Raw genomic sequence first — 23814 nt, 5'->3', positions numbered from 1 at the left:
TGCTGTTGTGATCAGATAGCCACTCAAAATTTAAAGTTTATTTATTAGTGTCACAAACAGGCTTATATGGACACTGCAATGAAATTACTGTGAAATTCCCCTTGTCATCACATTCTGATGCCTGTTTGGGTACTGTGAGGGAGAATTTAGCACAGCCAATGCACCCTAACCAGCATGGCTTTCAGGCTGTGGGAGGAAACCGGAGCAACCGGAGGAAACCCATGCAGACATGGGGAGAATGTGCAGACTCTGCACAGTCACCCACCCAAACCAGGAATCGAACCCAGGTCCCTGGTGCTGTGAGGCAGCAGTGCTAACCACGGTGCCATCGTGCTGCCTGTGGTCAGATATCCACCCTCCTCCAAAATGCACAATCTTTCCCAGTTCCTGCTGCTTTTCAGTTACCAGTCTGACAGACTCTGAAGAATCCTGGCTCCAGCCCATCAACCAGGTCGCCTGCTGTACAAGAAATGGTTTAAAAACGAGAATGAGGTCCTGTAGATTCAGCAGACCCCGACATGGGATCACTTTTATATTTAATGCCCACCCCTTCCAAAAGCAAGCGTGTTCCTCCCACTCCCTTCCTGTTAATACTGAGCCCCCCCCGTGTTGGCAAAGGGTTAACTATCCTTTTTGCTTTGGGGGTTTCAGTGATTGTGGAAGAAGATGCAATTAATGCCTATCCTTGGCTGAGGATGATATTGTCTGCTTTTCTTGAACTACATCCTGAAATGATCTGAGATGGGTCAATATCCTGGAACTGTCTAAGAATGAAAGGACAACAAAATAACGTCCTAGTCAGGCTGATGCACACATGGGAGAAAATCTGGGGATGATGGCTTTCCCATGCCTGCTAACAGTAACAAGTGTTTGGATGCTCGTGTGCAGATCCAGAGTGGCACAAAGCTAGCAGTATAACTTGAATTTATAATCTCCATTGAACTGGAACTGGCCTCAAACCAGTAGCTGACACACAGAAAGTGTCACATACTTTTCAGTCTGTATGATCTCTATAGTGCAGGGGCCATATGACCCATCAAGTCTGCACCGACCGTCCAACAGAACATCCTTCCCAAGCTGAACCCCATGACTCCTAGTATTTACCCTGTAAATCCCCCTAATCCACACATTCTGGGACACTAAGGGGCAATTGAGCATGGCCAATCCACCTAACCCGCACATCTTTGTACTGTAGGAGGAGACCAGAGCACCTGAAGGAAACCCAAGCAGACACAGGGAGAACATGCACACCACACAGTTACCCAAGACCGGAATTGAACCCAGGTCCCTGGCACTGTGAGGCAGCAGTGCTAACCACCTATCAAAAGTAATTGCTTCTGATTCACTTAGATTCACGTTATTAAAATATTCACTATTGTTTACAAGGTTCTTCATGAATTCTGTGAGGCCATGCAGTTTTGTCCTCTGCCAACATTGTTTCATCTTGGTGTGCAGCTGGTTGACTTGTCCATTTTTAAAAATTTCTCACCCACTCTTAAAGTTTAATTATTAGTGTCACAAGTAGGCTTACATTAACACTGCAATGAAATTACTGTGAAATTTCCCTAGTCATCACATTCTGGCATCTGTTCAGGTGCACCGAGGGAAAATTTAACATGGTCAATGTACCTAACCAGCACACCTTTCAGACTGTGGGAGGAACAAGATGCTCTGTTCACCCACACAAATTACAGTTAGACAGCTGTAAGTGTTCAATTCTGCCTATCTTTTGAGTTGCCAACTTCTTGTAGTCATTTGCCAATTTCTGTTCAACATTCGAAGCTTTGCTTTTAAAGTGTATTTGTTTAATATTGGCAAAGATGGAACTGAAGAATTCTAACTATCAAATGGCATATGGAAATCGGCTGTCCAACAGAGCATTCTTCCCAGGTCTTATCCTTATGACCCCACATATTTACCCCGCTTATCCCCCTAACCCAGGCATCCTGGTACTCTAAAGGAGCAAATTTTCTCTTCATTCTTTTGCAGGCTGTATTAGCTTGGCTGGCTCACATTTAAAAGAGAACTTTAATTGAGTTGCCTATAGCCTTAAACTTAAAACGAAGATTATCTACGTGCTTAACTGACGTGACCCTCGGAACACGTGCTATGCTTCAAAGCTGTTGGTGAGAATTGGTTGCCTTGAGTAGCACAAGTTTTTATCTAGAGTTGCATTGTTGTGGGAATTCACATTTAAGGGCTTTTAGATCTTCACCCCCCCCCCCCCCCCAGTAGAAAATTATAATTTTGGTGCTTTTCTTTGCAGTTTTAGTGAAATATGATTGAAAGAGAGTTCTTGAAGGTCAGTTTTGATTCTGTGGTGATCAAGCAGTCTGATGTCATCAAAACAGCCCATCACCTGAACTGCAGGTCAGCTGTTTAAATCACCATGTGATGGTGCTAATTATGGCAGAACCATCACCAAGAAATGAAAGCTGCCCATCAGGAGCTAATGAACATAACATTGAGATTGCAATCGAAACTGAGACTTCAATCCACAGAGTCTGTGTAGGCCTTTATCTTTCACAACAGCAGTAGTTTTAATCCAATGCTTTCTTAAGTCCCCTTTCCCTCGATCATTAGTCTATCTGATTATGAAATTTCATAGAACCTTTGCTATAAATGCCTAGAGTGTTGTAATTTTTGTTCAAATTGTCTTTCATGAAGTATAGCATGCCTGCAGCCAAAGTTTGGTGGGATTATAGACTTTCAGATGCTACTGCTTTGAGAATAATAAACAAGTTCCATGATTTCAGGGACACCTTTGTGACCAATTCAGGGCAGGCAATGGTCTAGTGGCATTATCGCTAGACTATTAATCCTAAAACTCCATTAATCTTCCGGGGACTTAGGCTCAAATCCCGCCACGGCAAATGGTGAAATTTGAATTCAATAGAAAATATCTGGAATTAAGAATCTATTAATGACCACGAAAACATTGTCAATTGTCGGAAAAACCCACCTGGTTCAATAATGTCCTTTAGGGACGGAAATCTGCCGTCCTTATCGGGTCTGGCCTCCATGCGACTGCAGAGCCACAGCAATGTGTTGACAGTCAACTACCCTCAAATTGCCCAGCAAGCCACTCAGTAAGGGCAACTAGAATCATAGAATTCCTACAGTGCAGAAGGAGGCCATTCAGCCCATCAAACCTGTACCAACAGCATTCCCACCCGGTCTTCATCTTTTATGTATTTACCCTAATTCTTAGAGACAATTTAACATGGCCAATCAGCCTAGCCTGCACATCTTTGGAGCATGGGAAGAAACCAGAGCACCAGGAGGAAACCCATCCAGACACGGAGAATTTGCAATCACCCAAGGCCAGAATTGAACCCTGGTCCCTGGCACTATGAAGCAGCAGTGCTAACCACTGTGTCACCCTTGGGATGAGCGACAAATCCTGGCCAGTCAGCAACGTCCATGTCCCACAAACAAATTACAAAGAACGGCTTAAGCAGGTAGTGTTCAGGCTTCAGGCCCTGTTAAGATCTTGCCAGCAGTTATGAAAAGATGAATGCTGTCATTGCTCACTTGCTGCATGCATTTATTTAACAGGTTTTCAAACGTTCTAGGTTGTCTTTATCTAAAATGCATGCATACAGGCTGAAGTTTTGCCATTGGTGGTGGTGGTGGTGGGTAGGTTTTGGGCGTATTTGGTGAAATAATAGGAAAACACATTTTAGAAGCATTGTGATCAGCTTTATTAGATGCATGTTTAAAATATTTGTCACAAGCAGTGCCCAATATTAAATGCTTGCAAAGCTGAATTATATTCAGCAACTTTAGATTGATTCGTCATGCTGAAATTGCCCCTTAGTGTCCTGAGATGTGTAGGTTAGAGGGATTAGTGGGTAAATATATAGGGATATGGGGTAGGGGCTGGGTGGGATTGTGGCTGGTGCAGACTCGATGGGTGAATGGCCTCTTTTTGCATTTTAGGGTCTCTATGATTTCTATCTCAGAAGCCCTACAGTGCAGAAGGAGGCCATTCAGCCCATTAAGTCTGCATTGACCACTAACTCACCCAGACCCTACCCCATCACCCCTCGTACAGCTCCTTTAAACCTTGCCTTTAAACATATGCCCCCTTGTAATTGATTCTTCCACCCTAGAAAAAAGCTTCTGTCTATCCACTGTCCATGCCCCTCATAATCTTGTAGACTTCTATCATCTCACCCCTCAACTTCTGTCATTCCAGTGAGAACGAACCAAATTTCTCCAACCTCTCCTTGTAGCCAATGCCGTCCATACCAAACTACATCCTGGTAAAACTTTTCTGTACCCACATAAGTCTGAGAGAACTCCCATCCACCTGACATAGGAACAGGCTGTCCCGAAAACTTGTGGCTTTTGCTACAAGTAAACCTGTTTGGACTTTAAACTGGTGTTGTGGGATTTCTTTCTGTTCTGTTCCACACACGTCTGGTCAGAACACATCACTTGGTCACAGTGATTGAAACTGAAACTGGGATGGGATTTTGCAAATGTAAAAGTTTGAACCATGCATGCCTTTAACCATCAGGAGGAGGTTTAAAATTCTCCCAGTTCAGTTATAGTTTAAAATTCTGGAAAGTTCTCATAGTTTTGGAGAAGTGGCAACAAATTAGGAATCCAATTACTAACGGAAGGAAGTGTTTGATTCCATCAAGACACCTTACAGGGTAAAAGAGTGAGTGAATTTTTCCTCAAAGCACTGTGTAACACGTTATTGGAACACTTACTATCCTTCCAAAAAATTATCTTTCCAATTTTGTCCCCTGGTATTTACAAGCAGGGCAATTCACCAGCTTAACGATCACCCCACTGGAGAGAATTTTTTAACAGTTAGTACAACAAATTGTGTGACTAGCCCTTTGAGGGTTAAGCTTATGTCTGCAGTATCTGACAACTTGTCTGGTGTTAGATTGAGCCATATGTTCACATTTCCCAACAGGCTGTTGATGTCTCTGTTCGGTACTGCAGAATGAATCCAGGCTGTCCAAATTGGCCAGCATGTCTTAAAAAAAACATGAGAATTGGCTGTTACCAACTGGTTTCTGCAACAGCACTGCACTAAGAGCTTGTTTAGTCACATAATCCAGTGTGGTGGTTCTCCTCTGCCAACACTAATAGAAATGACTTGAACTCCAGCAGTAACTGCCTGGCAGTAACATGAGTTACTTAGGGATTTCTATAGAAAACCAATGCATCCCCACATCCGTACACGTAATGCTCTTCACTTTCATGTTTCTGGCAATTTCACAATTTTTGTTTAAAAAAAACACAACAAAATCACCTAAAAACTCACAGGCGAATTTGTACCATTTTGCCAAAACTGTATTACAACCATCGGTCTTACATAGTTCCACTGTTAGCTGACTGGTCAGGATCTGTGGATTCACTGATTTGGTCCACTGGGTACACTGATAAACTGAGGGAGGTACCAAAAAAAATACAGGTACATTGCCTCAGCTATGAACCAAACACTTCCAGTTTCTGCTCTTGCAATCTGCTGTTTGTTGCACGACACCCACGCTCCCAAGTTTTTCAAACAACTTAATTGTTCAGATATAAAACCAGCAAATACACTCCATGCCCAATTCATGTCACCTATAGACTGGCGTGTTCTATCCACCAGAAACACAACTGTCTTCAAGCCACTCAATATGACCAACCTTTCCAGTTTCCTTTTATCGATTCATCGATACGGAGAGCCGGCAGCACTCCTAGAAATTACCATATTGCCCCAGGCCTATAGGACATTAACCAGGCTTCAGATGGTCAGGTGCTTTGGTACTTCTCAACTGTGTTAGACTTGGGCAGAGACAGCATGCCTCGAATCTTCATCTTCATGAGGTGGCACAGTGGTTAGCACTGCTGCCTCACATCACGGGCCCAGGTTTGATTCCCAGCTCAGATCACTGTCTCTGCGGAGTCTGCACGTTCTCCATGTCTGCATCAGGTGCTCCTGTTTCCTCCCACAGTCCGAAAGATGGGCTGGTTAGGGTGCACTGGCCACACTAAATTCTCCCTCAGTGTACCCGAACAGGCACCGGAGTGTGGCGACTAGGGGATTTTCACAGTAAATTCATTGCAATGTTAATGTAAGCCTACTTGTGACACTAATAAATAAACTTTAAAAAACTAATTTGCAACAGCAGGAAAATACAAATCATGCTGCACATTGTTGAGCGTGTCCACTAACTCAATATTGAGGGCTTACGAAATGCTTTACATGTGGGTGATAAGACCTGAAGCTATACACTGGGTCTGCATATGCTAGTCAAATAAAAGATTCAGTTTGTGCATCGCAATCAGCTGCAAAACTAGGTGTTACTGCAGAGGTCTGTGGTTTTTCATTCATCTCAAATCTACTACATCAGATTTAAAAAAAAACGTGGCTATGAAAAATTAAAAGCAGGAAGAACTTAAAAATATATATAGATCCAACAGGGCCAAATGGTGTTACTGAACCTGACCCTGATCTTAAATGTTTTAAACCCCATGGTTTCCACCTCACTACCATGAACCTCTGAAGCATTGTAACATCTTCTCAGATAAAAGATGTTTTATAACTACAGTCAGATCAGTCAACGGCATAAATTTACTCATTAGTTTTCAGATCTTATTAAATGGCAGAGCAAGCTTGACGGATTTAGTTCATATAACTACAGCTGGGCAGTAAAGTATATGGGGTGAAATTCCAGGTTATGGGAGATTTTCACTACCACTCTTCATTCACAAGCCCAAACTGCAGCCTTCTGTGGGCTATTTGGCTACGACAATCATCACCTCACAATCCATAAGACACCTCTGTATTGTTCAGAACTGGATCAATGCTGTTTGCTACCTTCTACCCTAAGCTCAGGGTCAGGGACAACTGCACATTCAAACGCCACTATTCATTACCATGAATGCACTTCACACCTTATTGTATCAGCATTGTATCATGCAATATATAGACTATAAGTTATTAAAATTATAAAACTAAAGTTCAAGAAACACAAAAGGAAAAGCCACACCTATCCGAGGTAGTTCACCGGTTCATGCCCCAATCAGTATCAATACACTGCAGCAAAGTCCAAAATACTCGTAATATCACCTTCTTCAGTGGTATATGGTTTAAAATGCTATCTCCAACTATAATTAAACTTTAGAAAAATAAAATCTAAATAAAGAGAACAAAGTATAAAAATGTATACTTTGCTTATACCCAAGCAACTCTAATTAAATTTGAGAATACTGTGGTATTCCTCAGCCCTGGGCGGCATATAATTCAAGCAAAAAGAGGCTGAAGATCTCATGTTCCGACAAGAAGCGTCTTTGACACTATTTGTTAAGGTATGCACAAAGCATGCAAAATTACTCGCATGATAAAACTCCTCTGAATCTAAATGTCAACTTCTAAATCATCCAAAACTGAATGGCAATGCTTTACTCTCACTTTTGGGTGTCAAAGCTTAACAACTCAGAGTTTGCTGCATTCTGAGTGACCCACCCCCCTCCAAACAAAAATTTCCTGTCTGATTCAGAGCGTGATTTAAAGACACTTTTCTTTAAACACGAGGCAAGCACAATGACGCAACGCAGTCACACTACATCACATCATACCTCACCTCTGAGAACGGGACAAACATCTAAGTGTGCCATAAAGTCCCTATAAGCCATCCTTTCATGACAAATCTTGATCACACTGAAATTTCCCCCATTTAAAAATCAAAAATATCTATTCCCTACTTCCCCACACATAAAACTTCAGTATCGGTTTTGTTCCTGTTAACAATCAAAGAACAGCACTGCACAGGAACAGGCCCTTCAGCTCTCCAAGCTACGCTGATCATGTTGCCTGACTAAATGAAAACCGTCTGCATTTACGAAGTCATATCCTTCCATTCCCATCCTCTTCTATTTGTCTAATTGACCCTTAAATGCCGCTATCGTACCTGCTCCCACCACCTCCCCACGCAGAACATTCCAGACATTCACAACCCTCTGTGTAAAAAACTTGCCCTGCACATCTCCTCTAAACTTTTACCCATGCACCTTAAACCCATGCCCTCTAGTAATTGATGTTTCTACCCTTGGAAAGAGCATCTGACTATCCACTCTGTCCATGCCACTCGATCTTGTAAACCTCTATCAGGTCACCACTCAACCTCCGTTGTTCTAGTGAGAATGAACCGAGTTTACCTAACCTCTCCTCATAGCAAATACTCTTCAGGCCAGGCAACATCCTGGTAAACCTCTTCTGCAAAGCATCCGCATCCTTCTGGTAGCGTGGCTCAACTTTAAATTTCAGTTCAAGCTCACATTAGTACCAGATGCACAGGCTCGAATAGGTTGGCTAGAACAGCTTTCCCCCATAGAATTTTACTTGCCTTTGACATAAGATAGGCTCACTTCTACCCTTCAAAGGTATAGTACAATAAAAATTTGGCTATGAGGCTGTATATAAAATTATAGTTTTCCAGTAATTTCTCATCAGCAAGATCAACAGAAACCTCAAACAGCTTAAGCATAACAAGTATGTGCCTATAGCATAGCAATTCTCAATATTAAGTCATTGAAGTTTGCAAGAGTCCAATTTTCTTGCTCTCCCCCACCAACCTTTCTCTGTAACAATGCAGTGATTAATTGATGGCTGACTACTAAATGATGAGCTTGCTCCACATTTTTCTAGGTCTTAGGTGCCACTCCTATTACAATCTCACTATTACAGTTTGCATTTACATAGCGCAACTAACAAAGGAATATTTCAAGGCATGACACTGAAAGGCATGAGGGAAATCAGACATGATGCGATTAGGAAGCCACACTGTAAAATCAGCCAAGAAACAGCAGTTCTTGAGGGTTGCAAAAAGTGAGGGGGGTGGGGGTGAAGGGGCAGCACAATACAAGGAGGTAGTTGCAAAAACAGGTCATGGCAGCCAAAGCTCCATCACCAACTGCAAGGCCAAAGGCAGGGGAACAGAAACCCAAAATCAGAGAAACAAAGTATTCAGCAGGAAATAGAGGGCCGGAAATGATTGCAGCATATTCACAGACAGATTTATAGACATGGACAATCATTTTGAATTTCAAGCATTGGAGATAGTTAGAAGACAGTATTGGTTAGAATTGGCAGGTAAGGAGGACTTAGTGTGCATTGGAATATGTTTGGAAAAAGAGATATTATACTTTGTGGAGAAACCTTGCTGATTAGGTTGATCAGAACATTTTATTTGATAATAACTTTACACGGGAAAGAATGGGTTTAGTTACCCTGCCACATGGCTTATGGATTAGCATCCAGTTCACAGAAGGCTTTACCTTCTTCAACTTATTCCTTATGGCCAGTCCAAGCTTCCACCCAGTTTACTTACTTTACTCTTGAAACACAATGATGGAATTCATCATCTAACAAAAAATAATTTGAGTGATCAAGAACTCCTGTCTGCAGCAAATCCTTCATGAAACAATAAGAAGCAGAGGCAGTTACTAAGTAAAATAGTATTGATAATCCTGACAGGTGCTCATGCTGCTTCTAGCTGTGCAGAACAACGTTCTGATAAAATACTTAAAAACTTGAGAGCTATTGCTGCTTCAAGGAGAAAGGCCCCCAATTCTAGTTCCCATCTAGTCGTGTCCTTTGCTGAACGTAAAGTACTTGATGTTTCTTCTCAAGAAGGCTTTTATTTAAAAGCCATGCAGTTGCAATATTTTGCAAAACTTCTTTACCCCAATAGTATGAGATAGCTGAATCGAAATACAGTTTAAGTGCACTGATTGTTAATGGTAACCTATGGCTAACATTGAATGTATGATAGCAGCAGGAAGGGTGTGATACGTCAGTCACAGCGTATGGAAATATGAAGATGGTAAGTCCTACATCCAAGACTCAACAGCTGCCTGTCAGTGCACAGACCATGAATACACGCACATCAGCCTAGTGCTGGCATTTCCCAACATGCAAGAATACTTTTCTAATCACATTTATGCACCTTGTTTCTCTATCCCTTAAACGACTATCTACCTAGTCAATCTAATCTTGAGTGTTGGCACAGTTTCTATCTCAACCATAGACCCTGCAAGTGAAGTCCAGTGTTTGTGTGAGAGAAAGTTTCTCTTGCCTTCTGTTCCAAATCTCTTGCATTCAATTTTATATCCACAACCCTTGTCTGCTTCTAGCTATGCTTTCCACAATTTTGATCATTTCTATCATGCAACCCCATAGGCTCAAAAAATAGATGTGGATTTTCCAATGATCCAGTGGCCCACAGATATAAAAAGGGAAAGAGAGCGGCAACTCAACAGCTTGCAAAAGAAAGTTTCTGTGAATGCTGGAAATCTGAAATAAATAGAAAATATTGGAAATACTCAGCAGGTCTGGCAGCATCTGTGAAGAAAGAAACAGAGTTAGCATTTCAGGTAGATGACCATTCCTCAGAACTGGAAAAGTGGTTCAGGTTTTAAGCAAGTACGTAGGCATAGGAGGGAAGAATAAATGGGAAGGCCAATGTTGGGTGGGAGTCAGGAGTGACAAAGTAACAAACATAGATGCTAATGGGACAAATAATGAACAAAGGACAGGTTGGGAGGTGGTGTAAGCGGCCAAAGCAGAATCACCACCAATTGCTGATCTTAGGATGAGCCCTTGCAAACTTCCACTTGAAAGCTACCGTCCCTGAACTACAGCCAAAGTATAAAAGCAACTCCAGGCATATAACTGTATCAGTCACTAGCAATTTGGCACACTCACAGAATCAGGCCCAATCTCTTAAGCAACATCCTCTCTTGACCTACCTCAGCAAAAATGATTCAAATAGAAACCATCAGTAAGCTTTTGAAATATCGTCATATCACCCTTTAAAAAAAATCAGTATTACATTATGTACAAACAAAACCTACTTCACACTGGTAATCAGGAGACAGTGCATTCTGATATCCTCATAGCATCCTGCTTGGATCTGAAGCAGGGAAACAATCAAGCTCACTGCATTCAAGTTTGCTCAATTGCCACATTTGGGCCTTCTATGCACTTAAAAGGCTATCAGGTCTGATAAACAAATAGCATTAACTTCTGTCAAGACTCATCTTCCCAGACACCCTCCTCTCTACTGTATTCAACAAGAAGTCTCACAACACCAGGTTAAAATTCATTTGGAATCACAGGCTTTTGGGGCTTAACGAAAACTCAACTTGAAGAAAATGCCATCACTTTCATCATATCCTGTTTGCTCCCACTTGCTTCCTGTCGCTCAGTGCACAATCTTAAAATTCCTGTCCTGTTAACAGGTCTTGCGGTCTCACAAACTCCCTGCCTTAATTCCACACTTGCAAAATGTTAGACATTCTGGAAGCAGAGGCCAGTCAATAAAACGTGCTCGATGTCAAATCCACTCCACTCTTTCTTTGTGAACTCGACTTCCACCTGCTAAAATCTGCCACAGGATGCAAAAATTAGTAGTGGGAACACACACTTCTCTTCCTTGACTATTCTGTAAAAGCTTCAGATACCTGAACTACGGATTAAGACAAGTTTTCACTGTATCCTTGTCCTTACCCATGCTGTTATTTCCACAACACGGTAAACAGAAAGAACGTTTTCAACAGCAAATTGGGAAAACAATAGTCTGAAATGAAATCCAAAGATTGTCACAATTAAACTAAGTTAGCCTATCAAAAAGAAAAATCACTTACCCATAATTGCAGATTTGGCATGCATTGCATGTGGAAGGCTAATCTTTTTGCTACTATCTGCACATTAAATGACTGAAACACAAGTCAGCGTGGCTTTTAAAGCAAACCACATTTACACTTTCCATTTTAGAAAATAAATTACATAACATCTCTTTTATAGAGTATCCAAACATACCTGACACAAATATGAAAATTAATGGCATGAAAGGCAGGCATTGGTATTTTAAAATCTGAAAAGACCCTAAAATGCAAAATCCAGAACTTTAAAACTGCGAATTATGCATTTAAAAAAAACCAACAGAACATCCCTTCTTTACATTTTGATAAAAAATGCAAGGCACACTCTGCAAAATTTGGAGGTGTAGAACTTTAAAATTGAGAATTATGTCTTAAGAAACATCTAATTTCTCCCCGATTTTATATTTTGAAAAAAATTGCAATGCATTCTATGCAAAATTTGGAGCCAAGTTGGGGGGGGGGGTGTTGCAAAGTGTGAGGAGGGCCTGTGTTTGTTGCTGAGCCTTGTTTTACAAAGGGATGGCTGGATTTGTTCTGAGGATCTGTGTGTGTGTGTGTGTGGAGGGATTGAAGGTGGTGGAGGTTTCAGAGGAGGAGTACTTAATCCTGGGAGGTAGAGAGGGGCGGGAGGGGGTATATCAGGGTCACTGGGAGCACCCTCCTCCCCCCCCAGGCTGGTACTGATGACCAAGAGGGGATGGGGAGGGGAACCAGACATTGTCCAAAACATCCTCCCCTCCCCCACCTCCATTTCCCCTAGTGACCAACCGCCGCCGCCGCAGACATGATTTAAAACAAACCACCACCCCCCCCCCGCACAATCCCGGCCGTGCCTCTTACCCTCCCCTGGGCCGGCCGCCTCGTTCATTTTCGGGCATTCGCGGGGCTCGACCTTTGTCAGGTTCTCCAGGCCGGAGGAGGAGGAAGAAGCAGAAGGAGCAGGAGGAGGAGGAGGGGGAGAACTCGACGAAGACGACGGAGCGGCGGCGGCCATCTTAGGAGAGACACAGAGCGCGGCGCGGCCAGGCGGGGCAGCGAGCGCCGATCCACGGATCGGAAGGGGGGGGGTCCGGAGGACTGGGAAGAGCAGACTCCAGACACAATCAGCCGCGCACCGATATCATCGATCGACCCCATGACGTCACCCATTCTCCCCATCTGGGGCCTGGTCCCTTGGTTGTCCTCCATCATCTTCCCCCTTCCCTATTTAAGCTTTCATTCTCCTCCCACAGCCTCCCCTCATCATTCTCCTCCCTCACCTACCCTTCCCTATCTCAGCCTCATTCCCCTCCCTCAGCCTCCCCTCATCATTCTCCTCCCCATCTTCCCCTTCCCTCAACCTACTCTCCCTCTCCATCCTCATCCTACTTTCTCATTCTCTTCCTCATTTCCTCCTTCATACTCCTCTCTTTTTCTTCCTTCATCATCATCCTCCTCCATCATCATCCCTCAATCACCTCCCTCATTCTTCCTCCTCCCCATCTTTCCCCTCCATCCTCCTCATCTTCATCATACTCCTCCCTCATTCTTCCTCCTCCTCCTTCTCCATCCTCCTTGAATCTCCTGCTCCCTTAACAACCTCCCCCTCCTCATCATCCTCCCTCCTCATCTTCCTCCTTTCTCTCCCCTCCATCATCCTCCTCCACCATCATCCTCCCCATCTCCTCCTACCCCCCTCCCTGGGCTTTGGTCAATGCCGTATGGAGTCTGCACATTCTCCCTGTGTCTGCGTGGGTTTTTCCTGGCTGCTCCAGTTTCCTCTGACATTCTGAAAGACGTGCTGGTTAGGTGCACTGGCTGTGCTAAATTCTCCCTCAGTGTAACCGAACAGGCGCCGGAGTGTGGCGACTCGAGGATTTTCACAGTAATATCATTGAAGTGTTAATGTAAGCTTACTTGTCACACTAATAATAAACTTTTTTTTACTTTCATCATCGTCCGTCTCCTCCTCCATTCTCCTCCCCCATCATCCTCCTCCCTTCCTCCCCCTCCTTCATTCCCCCTCCCCCCGCAACCTCATGCTGCTGCTTTGTCGGCAGCACCTTAGAGTATTAGTTTAAAATGACATGAAAATAATACTGCGTTTGGTGGAAATCCAAAATGAAAACCAGTAAAATGCTGGATAAACTCAGCAGCATTGGGGTGAGTGGAGAAGAGAGAAGTGGAGTTAATGGACGCAATCTTACCAGTCGTCCACACCACACTCCAAGCACACAGCCAAATCTCCATTCACTGCAGTGGCTTAGGAAAATCCTACCTGCATGAATGGCTGTAGGATTCCAGCCAATGTTTCATCTGTAAGACATAGGAGCACAATCAAGCCATTTGGCCCATTGAACTTCCTCCAGCCCTTTCACATTCAATGAAATCATAGCTGATCATGGGCGGGATTCTCCAATCTCGTTTGTACCCCGTCCCGCTGCCAGCGAGAGTGGTGAATTTGGTGCTCAACCAAAACTCCATTCACTTCAGCAACACCAGAGAATCCCAGCCACAGGCAGGGTCAGAGATTTATGGTGCTGACGTCTGAATCCTCAACTCCATTTTCCCGCCATGACCATCGATCCCCTTGCTGATTAAAAATCTGTCCTTCTCAGCCTTGAACGTATTGACCCAGCCCTCCTGCAGTAAAGAATTCCGCAGATTTACTACCTCTGATTCCTCCTCAGCTCCATATTCAATGGGCGACCCATTAATTGAAGATTACGCCCCTCTGGTCCTAGATTCTCCTACAAGGGGAAACAACCTCTCAAGCATCTACAGAACTGCGGATGGGTCATATAGACTCAAGAGGTTAACTCCGCTTCTCTTCCCACAGATGCTGCCAGACCAATGATCAACCAAAGATCAATTAAGTCTTCTACATGTGGAGCCACAGGAGATCGGTGAGATCCTAAACGAATATTTCTCATCAATATTTACTGTGGAGAAAGTCATGGAAGCTAGGGAACTTGGGGAAGTAAATAGTGATGTCTTGAAAAGTGTCCACATTATAAAAGGAGGTACTGAAAGTTTTAAAATGCATAAAAGGTAGATAAATCTCTGGACCTGATCAAGAGTAGCCCAGGACATTGGGAGAAAAATAGTAGGAGAAACTAGAACAAGGAGGGCACAACCTCAGACTAAAGGGATGATCTTTTAAAACGGAGATGAGGAGGAATTTCTTCAGCCAGAGTGTGATAAATCTGTGGAACTCTTTGCCACAGAAGGATGGGGAGGCCAGGTCATTGAGTGTCTTTAAGACAGAGATAGATAGGTTCTTAATTATTGAGGGAATCAGGGTTATGAGGAAATGGCAGGAGAGTGGGGATGAGAAAAATATCAACCATGATTGAATGGCAGAGCAGACTCAATGGGCCATGTGGCCTAATTCTGCTCTTATGTCTTATGGGAAGCTAGGGAAGAAATTGCAGAGCCCCTAATGGAGATATTGGTATCATTGACAACCACGGGTGAGATGCCAGAAGACTGAACGGAGGTAGGGAAAAGCCAGAGAACCAAAGACTGGTGAGCCTAAAGTCAGTGGTGGGTAAAGTGTTGGAGGGGATTATGAGAGGCAGGATCGACATGCATTTGGAAAGGCTGATTAGGGATAGTCAGCACAGCTTTGTGCATGGGAAATTGTGTCTTTCAAATTTGATAGGGTTTTTTTAAGGGGTGACTAAGAAAATAGATGTGGGCAGCGTGGCAGACATTGTCTATATGGACTTTATCGAGGCCTTCAACAAGGTGCCGCATGATAAACTGATCAGTAAGGTTAAATCAACATGGGATCCAGGGAGAACTAGCCAATTGGATACAAAATTGGCTTGCCAGTAGGAGACAGAGGGTGGTAGACGATTGTTTTGTAGACTGGAGGCCTATGGATTGCTGCTGGGTCCACTATTGTTTGTCCTTTATATAAACAATTTGAACAAGAATATAGGAGGCATGGTTAGTAAGTTTGCAGATGACATCAAAATTGGTGTAATGGACAGTGAAGAAGGTTATCTAAGATTACAACAGGATCTTAATCAATTGAGCCATTAGGACCGAGGAATGGTAGATGGAGTTTAACTCAGATAAATGTGAGGTGTTGCATTTTGGTAAGACAAATCAGAGCAGGACTTATACAGTTAATAGTAAGGCCCTGGAGAGACCTCAGGGTGCAGGTACACAGTTCCTTGGAAATGGCATCACAGATATACAGGATGGTGAAGGCGGCATTTGGCACACTTGCCTTCATCGGTCAGAGCATTTTGTACAGAGTTGGGACGTTATAACTGCAAAAGGCATCAGTGAGGCCACATTTGGCGTACTGCATACAGTTCTGATCACCCTGCTAATGGGAAGATGTATTAAACTGGAAAAGATGCTAAAAAATTTTACAAGGATGTTACTGGGACTGGAAGATTTGAATTAGAAGGAGAGACTGGATAGGCTGGGACTTTTTCCCTGGAACTTAGGAAGACGAGGGTGACCTTAGAGGTTTGTAGAATCATGAACGGCACAGAAAAGGTGAATAGCCAAAGTCTTTGCTCCAGGGTAGGGGAGTCCAAAACTACAGGGCATAGGTTTAAGGTGAACGGGGAAAGATTTAAGAGGGACCTGAGGGGCAACTTTTTCCACACGGAGGGTGGCGCGTGTATGGAATGAGCTGCCAGAGGAGATGGTAGAGGCGGGTACAATTATAATATTTAAAAGACATTTGGACAGGTAGATGGATGGGAAAGGGTTAGAGGGCTATGGGCCAAATGCAAGCAAATGGGAGTAGTTCAGTTGAGGAAACGTGGTCGGCATGGACAGGTTGGGCCGAAGGGCCTGTTTCTGTGCTGTATATATCTATGAACCTGCCGAGTTTATCCAGTATTTGCTGTTTTCATTTCAAAAACTGACTTGGTTAAAAGCCAAATACTGCAGCTGCCAGAGAAAGTGCCGGGGAGGCAAAGGCATGGTGGATATTGTAACTGGACGAGTAATCCAGCGATAAAAGCAAAATCTTGAAGATGCTTGAAATCTGAAATAAAGAGAAAATGCTGGATAAACTCAGCAGGTCTGGCAGCAGCATCTGTGGGAGAGATAACCAGAGTTAACATTTCGAGTCTGTATGACTCTTCCTTACATTAGTATTCCAGAGACCCTGGATAATGTTCTGGAGACCTGGGTTCAAATCCCGCCATGATAACACAGTGAAGTTTGGAATTCATTAAATAAAAATCTAGAATTAAGAATCTAATGACGACCACGAGACCATCGTCAATTGTAAAAACCCATCAGGTTCACCTTTAAGGGGAGGAAGTCTGTCAACCTTATCTGGTCCTTACCAACATATGACTCCAGTCCCACAGCAATGTGGATGACTCTGAAAAGCTCCTCTGGAAGATACTTAGTTCAAGGGCAGTTAGGGATGGACTGGCTCACATCCCATGAAAGAATAAAGAAAAAAATACTCAGCAGCATCTGTGGAGAGAGAAACGGAGTTAACGTTTCGGGCCCAATGTGACTCTTCTGCCGAACGAATCTCAAAATTGGTTTCAAAGCCAATTTCAAAATAAATTGGCTGTCAAGTTGGTTTGAGTGGTCTGGTTTAAGTTTATTTATTTATTAGTGTCACAAGTTGGCTTACATTAATGCGGCAATGAAGTTACTGTGTAGGTTAGGTGGATCCGCAGTGTTAAATTGCCTCTTATTGTACAAAGATGTGCAGGTTAGGTGGATTGGCCATGCTAAATTACCCCTTAGTGTCCAAAGATGTGTAGTTTAGATAGGGTTATGGGAATAGGGCGAGGAAATAGGGCCTGGGTAAGATGCTCTTTTGAAGAGTTAGTGTAATTTTGGTGGAGTGGGGTGGGATGGGATGGGATGGGATGGGATGGGATGGGATGGGATGGGATGGGATGAATGTCCTCTTCTGCACAGTAGGGATTCTACTGTTTAATTAGCCTGCTAATCCTTCTAACACTTCCCCAAAAGGGAAGCAAAGTATCTACGAAGATATACACAAAACTTGGAGGTTTCATCACACAAGCTGCCCCCACACCCCAGCCACTAGTCAGGCAACACACAAAATCACAAATTTTCTGCTTATCAGTCTATTACTTACGTGGCGAAAAACTGCAGCAGTCGACGGTGCAGAGGGACCTCGGGGTCCTTGTGCATGAGTCGCAAAAACCCAGCCTGCAGGTGCAGCAGGTGGTCAGGAAGGCGAATGGGATGCTGGCCTTCATAGCAAGGGGGATTGAATATAAAAGTAGGGAGGTCTTGCTGCAGCTGTATAGGGCATTGGTGAGGCCACAGCTGGAGTACTGGGTGCAGTTTTTGTCACCACACTTACGCAAGGATATTTTGGCGTTGGAGGGAGTGCAGAGGAGGTTTACTAGGCTGATACCGGAGTTGAGGGGGTTGAGCTATGAGGAGAGGCTGAATAAACTAGGCTTGTACTCGTTAGAGTTTAGAAGAATGAGGGGAGATCTCATTGAGACGTATAAGATGATGAATGGGATGGATAGGATAGAGGCGGAGAGACTCTTCCCGCTCAGAAAGGACAGTAGGACTAGGGGGCACAGCCTCAAGATAAAGGGGGGGCGGTTTAGAACGGAGTTGAGGAGGAACTTCTTCACTCAAAGGGTGGTGAATCTCTGGAATTCTCTGCCCATTGAAGTGGTGGAGGCTGCCTCGCTAAATATTTTTAAGACGCGGGTTGATGGGTTTTTGATAAGCGAGGGGATTAAGGGTTATGGGGAGAGGGCGGGAACGTGGAACTGAGACACGACAGATCAGCCATGATCTTATTGAATGGCGGGGCAGGCTCGAAGGGCTAGATGGCCTACTCCTGCTCTTATTTCTTACGTTCTTATTATTGTTCATGGGATCTCATCCAGGGAAAATTAACGTTGCCACGTTTCCTAATTCACAACTATAACTACACTTCAGAAGCGATTGGCTGTAAAGCACTTTGAGAGGTCCTGAAGCAAATGGCTCCTTCTACAGTGCAGAAGGAGCCATTTGGCCCATCAATCTGTACCGACTCTCTGACAGAGCATCCCATTCAGGCCCTATCCCCTTAGTCCCACCTATTTACCTTGTTAATTCCCCTGATCTTGGTGTACTAAGGGGCAATTTAGCATGGCCAATCCATGTAACCTGCACATCTAAAGTTTTTAAAATTTATTTATTAACCACAAGTAGGCTTATGTTAACACTGCAATGAAGTTACTGTGAAAATCTCTGAGTCGCCACAGTCCAGTGCCTGTTCACGTACACCGAGGGAGAATTTATCATGACCAATTCTCTTAACCTGCACATCTTTGGACTGTGGGGGGAAACTGGAGCACCCAGAGGAAAGAAATGGAGAGAATGTGCAAACTCCACACAAAGTGACCCAAGCCAGGAATCAAACCCAGGTCCCTGGTGCTGTGAGGCGGCAGTGCTAACCACTGTGCCACCGTGGACACTAAGGGGCTATCTACTATGGCCAATCCACCTAACCTACACATCTTTGGACACGGAGGAACAATTTAGCCTGGCCAATCCGCTTAACCTGAACATCTTTGGAGCGTGGAAGGAAACTGGGGCATCTGGAGGAAACCCACACAGACACAGGGAGAATGTGCAGACTCCACACAGACAGTGACCCAAGGCCGGAAGGGAACTTGGTTCCCTGGTGCTGTGAGGCAGCAGTACTAACTGTGCCACTGTACCGCCCCGGCTAGTCCAGCTAAGCTCCTGGTCAGTGGTAACTTCAGGGTGTCGAAAGTGGAGAATTCAGCCATGATAATGCCATTGAACATCAAGGGGAGATGGTCCAATGGCCTGCCCGACTAAATGATTTATTTAAAAAAAAACACACTTCTTAATGTCCCAGTGACTTATTTTCTCCAGTGTGGTTCACAACCGTGTCTGGGAAATTAATTCCTGGAGATTCTTGGACCATTCTGAAGGGAACAGAGCTTTCACAGCTGAACGGATGGGAGTATGGACCCGGGGAGGCACAGACACTACTGACAGAACAACATTAATACAGCACAGCAAGTTTACAAGGACAGTCACCATTCATAGTGGTTGAGTTTACGGAATAGACACGTGAAAGTAAGAATTCTAGAAGGTTCTGGAGCATCCAGGAAACCTCACTGCTGTGGAGGAATGCTTATTAAAATATTTATTTAAAGCATTAAGCAAGGGAAATGATATAGGGTTTATTTTTAAATTTGATTTAATGAAGTGAAGACTTTAATGTGAACTAGTTGGAATCTTCAAGATCATAGAATCCCTACGGTGCAGAATGAGGCCATTCGGCCCATCGAGCCTGCGCCCACCAAAATCCCACCCAGCCCTTATGCCTGTAGCCCCACGTTTACCCTGCTGGTGCCCTTGACACTAAGGGGCAATTTACCATGGCCAATCAACCTAACCCGCATAGCTTTGGAATGTGGCAGAAAACCGGAGCTTCCAGGGGAAACCCACACAGACATGGGGAGAACGTGCAGACTCCACACAAACGGTGACCCAAACTGAGAATCGAACCTAGGTCCCTGGCCATGTGAGGCAGCAGTGCTAACCGCTGTGCCCCAGTGCCAAATTATGAAGTTTTTTTTGCATATGTTTCTCTTCTACGGGGACGAAGTAGAAACCGTTGAGAGCTTCAAGTTTTTAGGTGGCCAGATCACCAAGACCCTGTCCTGGTTCCCCCCATGCCAACACTATAGTTAAGAAAGCCCACCAACGCCTCTACTTTCTCAGAAGACTAAGGAAATTTGGCATGTCAGCTACAAATCTCACCAACTTTTACAGATGCACCATAGAAAGCATTCTTTCTGATTGTATCATAGCTTGGTCTGGCTCCTGCTCTGTCCAAGACCACAAGGAACTACAAAAGGTCATGATTGCAGCCCAATCCATCACGCAAAACAGCCTCCCTTCCACTGACTCTGTCTATGCTTCCTGCTGCCAGAGAAAAGCAGCCAGCATAATTAAGGACTCGCACCCTGGACATTCTCTCTTCCACCTTCTTCCATCGGCAAAAAGATACAAACGTCTGAGGTCACGTACCAACCGACTCAAGGGCAGCTTCTTCCCTGCTGCTATCAGACTTTTGAATGGACTTACCTTGCACTAAGTTGATCTTTCTCTATGTGGGCAGCAAAGTGGTTAGCACTGCTGCCTCACAGCACCAGGGACCTGGGTTCAATTCCTGGCTTGGGTTGCTGTCAGTGTGGAGTTTGCATGTGTCTGCGTGGCTTTCCTCCTGGTGCTCCGGTTTCTTCCCACAATCTGAAAGATGTGCTGGTTAGGTGTATCGACCCAAACAGGCACCAGAATATGGCGACTAGGGGATTTTCACAGTAACTTCATTGCAGTGTTAATGTAAACCTTACTTGTGACTAATAAATTAGCTTTTATGACTGTAACGATAAATTCTGCACTTTTTTGTTTCCTTCTCTATGAACGGTATGCTTTCTCTGTATGGCGCACAAGAAACAATACTTTTCACTGTATGTTTATACATGCGACAATAATAAATCAAATCAAATCTAACTTTGGTTCCTGGCAAGCAAATCTCACTGGAAGGGCTCATCTTGAATTGCCCGAGACATTGATAGTGAGCCACTTTTTTGAAAACGCTGCAATGCTTATTCTGTTGCGGTTTTTTAAAATTCATTCATGGGATGTGGGTGTCGCTAGCTGGGCCAGCATTAGTTGCCCATTCTTGGTGTCCTTGAACTGAGTGTCTTTCTAGGCCATTTCAGGAGGCAATTTGAGCGCCAACCACATTGCTGTGACCCTGGAGTCACATGTAGGCCAGATCGGGTAAGAGCAGCAGATTTCCTTCCCTAAAGAACAGATGGGTTTTTCCAACAACAGTTTCATGGTCATCAGTAGATTCTTAATTCCAGATATTTTTCACTGAGTTCAAATTCCACCATTGGCTGTGGCAGAATTTGAACTCGTTAAGTCTGGAGTCACATGTAGACCAGACCAGATAAGGATGGCAGATTTTCATTCCTTGGCAAAACAGATGGGTTCATGATTATCATTAATAAAGATTAGCATTTGATTTTGTACGGTATTTATTCAATGGATTTAAACTGACAACAGCCACAGAGGCATTTGAATCATATCCCTAAAGCTTTAATCCCAGGCTCGGGATCACTAGTCCAGTAGCATTACCACTACGCTACTCAGCTTGTTCCTCCCGATCCATACAGACTTTCAAGGCCTTCCAAACCTGCCACATACGGCATCAATGGGATCCTCTATGGCCATAAATTGAACAGCTCCAACTCCGTCACACATCTAAAAGCTTGGGCAAAAAGGAAACCCTTCCAAATAAACACTTCGGGCTGAATATTTTGGTTTGTGATGCAATGATGGTGGGGATGGCTCTCTGTCCCTCCCAGGAGTAGAGTCTGTGCAGAACCAAACCTTTTCCATGCCAGAGACTGTGGCCCCAATTTACTCACCCACCTTGCAGCTGACCATGTGAAAATATACTTTGGTTGATATGCAACGTGAGGCTAGTTTATGAGAGTGTCAGTGACTTGAACCCAGGAAACATGTAAAAGCCTGAAAAGTATAGCCAATGTGTTTGCTTATTCACAAAAGGGTGAAGTGATAGAGATTGTGTGTGTGTGTGTGTATGCGTATGTGTTTATGTGTCAGTGTATATATATGTATATGTCTGTGTGCAGGTTTGTGTGTGCATCTGAGTGTCTGTGTTTATATATGCGTCTTTGTATGTGTGTGCATGTGTCTGTACATGTATGCTTTGTGTTTGTGTGTGTATAAGACTGCGTGGATGTGTCTGTGTGCATCTGTGTGTCTGTGGTAAGAAGTGTGTGCTGTTTATATGGATTGAGCTGAAGATTTGATTACACTTCACTAAAGAAGAAGGAAAGCACAGCCATTATCTTTGTGATTCTAAGGAAAGAATGCACTCAATACTGCACACTTACAGCAGAGGCGGCTATTTGGCCCAATCAGCCTATGACGGATTTCTGTAAGCACAATTTAACTAGTCCCACCGCCCTCCATTATGGGCGGGGGGGAGTTATCTTTCACAGGAAGACTGAACCTGTATCCATTGGAATTTACAAGAATGAGAGATGAATTTATTGAATGATTGAAATATATAACATCCTCAGGGGTTTTGACAAGTTGGATGCTGGGAGGATTTTTTCCCCTTGTGGGAGAGACTAAAACTAGGGGACACGGATTAAAAATCATAGAATCTTACAGTACAGAAGGAGGCCATTTGGCCCATCAAGTCTGCACCGACCACAAACCACCCAGATCCTAACCCCCAAGCATTTACCCTAGCTAATCCCTCTGACAAAGGGGCAATTTAGCATGGCCAATCCACCTAACCTGCACATCTTTCGGACTATGGGAGGAAACCGGAGCACCCGGAGGAAACCCACGCAGACACGGGGAGAACATGCAGACTCCGCACAGACTGTGACCCAAGCTGGGAATTGAACCCAGGTCCTTGGCGCTGTAAGGCAGAAGTGCTAACCACTGTGGCACCCTGCTGCCCTACAAATAAAGGGGTCTCCCACTTAAGTTGGGGAGGTGAGAAGAAATTTTTTTTATCTGAGGGTTGTGGGATATGGGACTCTCTTCCCCAGACAGCAGTGGAGACAGAACCTCGGAATATTTCTAACTTAGAGATAGATAGACTTTTGGCTAACAAGATACCGGAGGGGAGAAAGGAATGTGGAGTTGAGGCCAAAATCAGATCAGCCATGATTTTATTGAATGTCAGAACACACTGGGTGGGTGGTGGGGGGGGGGGGTGGCTATTCCTGCTCCTAATTCTGAAGTTCATATGTATTTGATAAAGGTCAAAAGGTAAAATTACCACAGTTCCAGATGACCAGGGCGGGGGGTGGAGGGGGGGAGCGCAGGAGAGCTGATTGGTGGTGATACAACCTGAGGACCTTCCTGAATAACCTCAGCCTATCCAAGAATTGAACCCGCGCTGTTGGTGGCACTCTGCATCAATAACCAGCCGTCCAGCCAACTGAGCTAAACCGACCCCAAGAAATTAGATATAGCTCTTGGGGCTAAAGGGAGCAAGGGATTGTGGGGGGGGGGGGGGGGGGATATTGAATTTGATGATCAGCCATGATCAAAATGAATGGCAGAGCAGACTCGAAG

The 23814-nt window shown here is 44.1% G+C and overlaps 1 protein-coding gene across 1 annotated transcript in view; it reads right to left on the bottom strand.

Annotated features, from left to right (window-relative positions):
- LOC145360894 (uncharacterized) overlaps positions 1–23814 on the bottom strand; it is a 121026-nt gene that overhangs the window by 55890 nt on the left and 41322 nt on the right. Inside the window, exon 7 of the mRNA XM_080216396.1 lies at positions 12520–12756. Coding sequence (XP_080072522.1) covers positions 12520–12756 — 237 coding nt within the window. The remainder of the gene's footprint in view (positions 1–12519; positions 12757–23814) is intronic.

Source organism: Carcharhinus amblyrhynchos, chromosome 33 (assembly GCF_965287045.1).
Source record: "Carcharhinus amblyrhynchos chromosome 33, sCarAmb.v2.hapA, whole genome shotgun sequence".
NCBI classification, from domain to species: domain Eukaryota; kingdom Metazoa; phylum Chordata; class Chondrichthyes; order Carcharhiniformes; family Carcharhinidae; genus Carcharhinus; species Carcharhinus amblyrhynchos.
This window is presented reverse-complemented; position numbering and strand designations above follow the sequence as displayed.